This window comes from Chaetura pelagica, unplaced genomic scaffold, assembly GCF_000747805.2.
Source record: "Chaetura pelagica isolate M959 unplaced genomic scaffold, ChaPel_1.0 scaffold103, whole genome shotgun sequence".
Classification (NCBI taxonomy): Eukaryota; Metazoa; Chordata; class Aves; order Apodiformes; family Apodidae; genus Chaetura; species Chaetura pelagica.
This window is the reverse complement of record NW_009953004.1, coordinates 4,179,566-4,184,288: the sequence shown is the minus strand read 5'-3', so window position 1 is coordinate 4,184,288 and position 4,723 is coordinate 4,179,566. Positions and strand designations below refer to the sequence as shown.

Below are 4,723 nucleotides of genomic sequence, written 5' to 3'. Positions count from 1 at the left end.
CAAGGCTGCTCAGAATCCAGCTGCAATCCAGCTGTGTCTGTGCAGGGATGTGCATGTGCCAAACATAGCTGGCTTACACAGCTATGGTGCTTGTAGCTTCAGACATGTACACGTGGCTGCTGGGTCGACACTAATTCAACAGATACCTGTCCCATTACACTTCTGAGCATGTCTGCACAGATCAGCTACCCAATTATTTATCACTGAGAAAGTCTGATTTTCTCTGGGGGAGTTCTTTAAACAGCCTGTGTAGTAATCAGTGATACCACAATTTCTCCAGGTAGTGTTTGTACAATAGGTTTCCCTTTAGTATCAGCTTTCTGCTCTAAAAGAATTTGTGTTCTGCATTTTTTTCCAGAAAATCCAGATTTTTATAGGTGTTTTGAGTACTCTCAGTTTTGAAATATGTAAGGCTTCCCCAGATTGTATAAAGCATATTTCATATACAGGATTTTCCAGTGCCAAGTTGTGGTTACATCAGTCCAGATGTTTCTCTAAAGCAATATCGCCAATATTGGATTTTGCTTTTTTCTTTACCTTTTTTCTGTTCCTGTTGGATTTGCAGTCTCTATACTGTTTGGGTTTCTTCTGAGCATGATGTGGCAGCAACTGGAGAAAAGTGTGTGTGTTCTTAATATTGCCTATCTTAGAACTGACTCTGTTCATAGAATCATAGAATATCTCAGGTTGGAAGGCACTCAAAAGGACCATCGAGTCACCCTCATAACAAAAGGCATAGCACCTGAAAATTTAAAAGGATAGTATTTGATTGTTTATTATTATTATTAACATCATTATCACTATTATTATTATTTATTATTAAATTTTGCAAAATCTGAATGCACAAAATCTAAAGAAAAATGCTTTAGCACTATTGCAGCTTCTGTATTCATTATTTCAGTTGCAGTTTTTTTGACTGTGCTGGTGACTACTCTGGATAATTGTCTTTCTCCAATTTTGTAAGCAGGTCTAATCAAAAGATTTACTTATGTTTACAGATTTTGTTTCCCTTATATCCTTAGACCATGGCAGCTTCAGAAGAAAACAAAACAAAACCACCACAACAACAAAAAACAAAGCCAAATGTAACTTTTGTACTTGCTGTTTCTAAAACTTTTGCATGTTCTTCAGCCATGGGAATAAAGAAGGATTTTCCTGCCGGGGAATTCAGCTAGCTGTTGATTGGTTTCTGGAAAAAGGACACAAAGATATCACTGTGTTTGTGCCTGCATGGAGAAAAGAACAGTCTCGACCTGATGCACCAATTACAGGTAAGAGATCAAGATTTTCTTAGAGTCCTTGGTTAAATTTTTCAAGTATTGCACACAAGCATGTCATTATTTCTGGTGGGTGCTGCTGGGGATGTGGTGCTGCAGGGTGATGTTGCACTCAACTGGTCCTTTGCAAACACAGCAGTTTCGCTGTTGAGGAAACAAACATTGAAGTATCTGCACCTGTAAAGAATGCTGGGGTTTTTGTAACATTACTGGATAATTTCAACACTTTTGAGCAGTAGAAGTAATAATTTTCCATTAGTAAACATTGTTGAGCATATAGCAACTGCTTCTTTGTTGCTGAGCGAGTACAAAATATGCAGTATCAGACTAGTGACTCATTTAGTGGAATTATCTTGAACACTGAAGAGGCAGAGTGTGTGTTCATGCACAGAAAGTACTTAGGTTTCACTGCAGGTGTGCAAGAAGGCTGTTGTAATTAGTAACAACTGAGTTCTTGACATGTTCAGGAAGATTGAGTAAAGTAAGTAGTTGTTTACAGAGGAGCAGAGGGTTATGAAGCCTAAATGCTGAAAATTTGCCCACTGCTTTGAAACCTCAGAAATAAAATGGCACTCTGCATCTAGGCATTTTTTAATGATAATGGGGACAGTCTGTTAACATAATTACAGAATGCTTTGTCAGAAAAGAGAGCGAGAAGTTTCATATTTCAAAGACTGCTTTTCTCTCTTTTAAAACATTCTTAAAAGCTACTCAACTAAAATTCTTTTACAGATCAAGAAATCTTACGTAAATTGGAGAAAGAAAAAATCCTTGTTTTCACTCCATCTCGAAGAGTTCAGGGAAGGAGAGTGGTTTGCTATGATGATCGGTTCATAGTAAAACTTGCCTTTGACTCAGATGGCATCATCGTATCAAATGACAACTACCGGGATCTTCAAAATGAAAAACCAGAATGGAAGAAGTTCATCGAGGAGCGGCTGCTCATGTATTCTTTTGTGAATGACAAGTATGGATTTTTCTTTGAAAGAGAGTTTGCTACTTCAGAATCCTCAGTAAAAGCTAAAATTCATATTTCATTTCTTTCTCCTTAGGTTTATGCCTCCTGATGATCCTTTAGGACGCCATGGGCCAAGCCTTGAAAATTTCTTAAGGAAAAGGCCAGTTATTCCTGAGCATAAGAAACAACCGTGTCCTTATGGTAAGTGCCTAAGTCAGACTGATCTGTTGCTTTCAAAGGTAGGTGAGGCAAGAAATTGAACATCTTGTCATTACTGAAAAAAAACCAAACCATTTTTGATGTTGCCATCCAATCACTATGTGCATTTTGATACCCTTTATACACGTATTTATAAAAACAATGTAGCAGAAATTTAAGGATAGACCTTGTGGATACAAGCAGACACACCTTGTGGGTAACAAGTTTTTGCTCTTCTGATCTATATTCAGGGGAGGAGATTCATAACTATACAAACTGTGTTAGAGCTGTTTTGGTTTAAATAGCGTGGAGGATGTCAGTGTTGAAATCTTGAGCTAGTGGAAGGAAAAGTCTTGCTCTTGCTGCAGTGACACACAGCGATGCAAGCAGCAGTCTGTGACTGCATGTATATATAATATATAAAATTATTTCTTGGGGGGTTAGTATAGATACATTGTTATATATATATATTGAAGTGGTGAAAGATCCAAAGATAGTAACTGGTGGTGTTGATTAGTTTTTTGGTGTGTTTAATATGTGTATTTAACCTGAAAATGCTTTTCTTCCAGGTAAAAAGTGCACCTATGGGCACAAATGTAAATATTACCACCCAGAACGGGCAAACCAGCCTCAAAGGTCAGTAGCGGATGAGCTTCGAATAAGTGCCAAATTATCTGCTGTGAAAACTATGAGTGAGGGAGCCCTGGCCAAATGTGGCACAGGGCCATCCAGCTCCAAAGGAGAAATCAGTTCTGAAGTGAAACGCATTGCCCCAAAACGTCAGTCAGATCCAAGCATTAGATCAGTAGCTGTGGAGCCTGAGGAAAAGTTCTCAGTAGCCCGGAAGTTCGAGGCCAGCTCTGTCCCGTCACTGGTTTCTGCGTTAAGTGTTCCAACGCTCCCTCCTCCAAAAAGCCATGCAGCTGGGGCATTAAATACTCGTTCTGCAAGCAGCCCGGTGCCAGGTTCCTCACAGTTCATACATCAGAAATCTTCACTGGAGCATATGTCCAGTGTGCAATATCCTCCTATACTAGTCACCAATAGCCATGGCACCTCAGTTAGCTATACTGACCAGTATCCCAAATACGAGTCCTTGGGGGACCATGGCTATTACTCCTTACTCAGTGATTTCTCCAACTTGAGCATAAGTAGTATCCGTAACACAGATTATTACGGGGCTGATGTGGACCAGGGTATATATTCTAGAAACTCAAGCCCCTGTCCTGACAATTGCTTAAGCCATTCAAGTAATGATTCTTATTCCTCTTACAATGACTTGTACCTGGGTGTAGCAGATGCCAGTCCAGAAGACAATGTGAAGATCCACAGACTGCCACCGCAAAATCGTCTGCAGCCTTTTTCCCATGGGTACCATGAAGCCTTAAGTAGAGTTCAGAGTTACGGAGCTGAGGAGCCTAAGCAAGCCCTTCGCAAACAGTCAGTTTCCCACTTAGGCCTACATGCCCAGCATGCAGTTGTTGGAGCACGATCCAGTTGTCCAGCAGAATACCCTGTGCCTCAAAATGTTCACCCATCAACTTCCCAGCCAAGCCGTGCCTTGGTGATGACAAGAATGGACAGTATTTCTGACTCGCGGCTTTATGAAAGTAACCCTGGGAGGCAGAGGAGGCCACCCCTGTGCCGGGAGCAGCACGCCAGCTGGGACCCATTGCCTTGTGCATCAGACTCTTACACTTACCACTCATATCCACTGAGTAACAACCTCATGCAGCCGTGTTACGAACCTGTAATGGTAAGAAGCATGCCTGAGAAGATGGAGCAGCTCTGGAGGAACCCCTGGATCGGGATATGTGGTGAGCCACAGGAACCACATATCATCCCAGAACATCAGTATCAAACATACAAGAACCTTTGCAATATTTTCCCTCCGAGCATTGTCCTTTCAGTGATGGAAAAGAATCCCCACATGACAGATGCACAACAGCTGGCAGCTATGATTGTTGCCAAATTAAGAACAGGGCGTTGAAGCTTTGTAGCCTCTTTTGGATAAAGGAAACTGGACAGCATACAGGACCTGGGGGAGAGCTGAAATGAAGAAGGAGGGATCTGTTGTAAATATTTTCTACTAAGACGGTATAAAATTCTGTACACAGTAGCAATTAATATACTTCATATACTTATATTCACTATAGAAGAATTGACTGTATTGTAAATTTTAAGATTTTAAATATAAGGATTTTTAATAGTATTTTATAGGAAATGCATACCTTGCTGCATGGATAGCTCATTAAGAATTACAATGTCACATTCAGTGTGTCAAAGATGT

General features: G+C 40.4%; 1 protein-coding gene across 1 annotated transcript in view; it reads left to right on the top strand.

Moving 5' to 3' along the window:
- ZC3H12B (zinc finger CCCH-type containing 12B) overlaps window positions 1-4,423 on the top strand; it is a 5,706-nt gene extending 1,283 nt beyond the window's left edge. The window contains exons 2-5 of the mRNA XM_009996599.1: window positions 1,132-1,271; window positions 2,010-2,244; window positions 2,330-2,436; window positions 3,003-4,423. Coding sequence (XP_009994901.1) covers window positions 1,132-1,271; window positions 2,010-2,244; window positions 2,330-2,436; window positions 3,003-4,423 — 1,903 coding nt within the window. The remainder of the gene's footprint in view (window positions 1-1,131; window positions 1,272-2,009; window positions 2,245-2,329; window positions 2,437-3,002) is intronic.
- The last annotated feature ends 300 nt before the right edge of the window (window positions 4,424-4,723 follow it).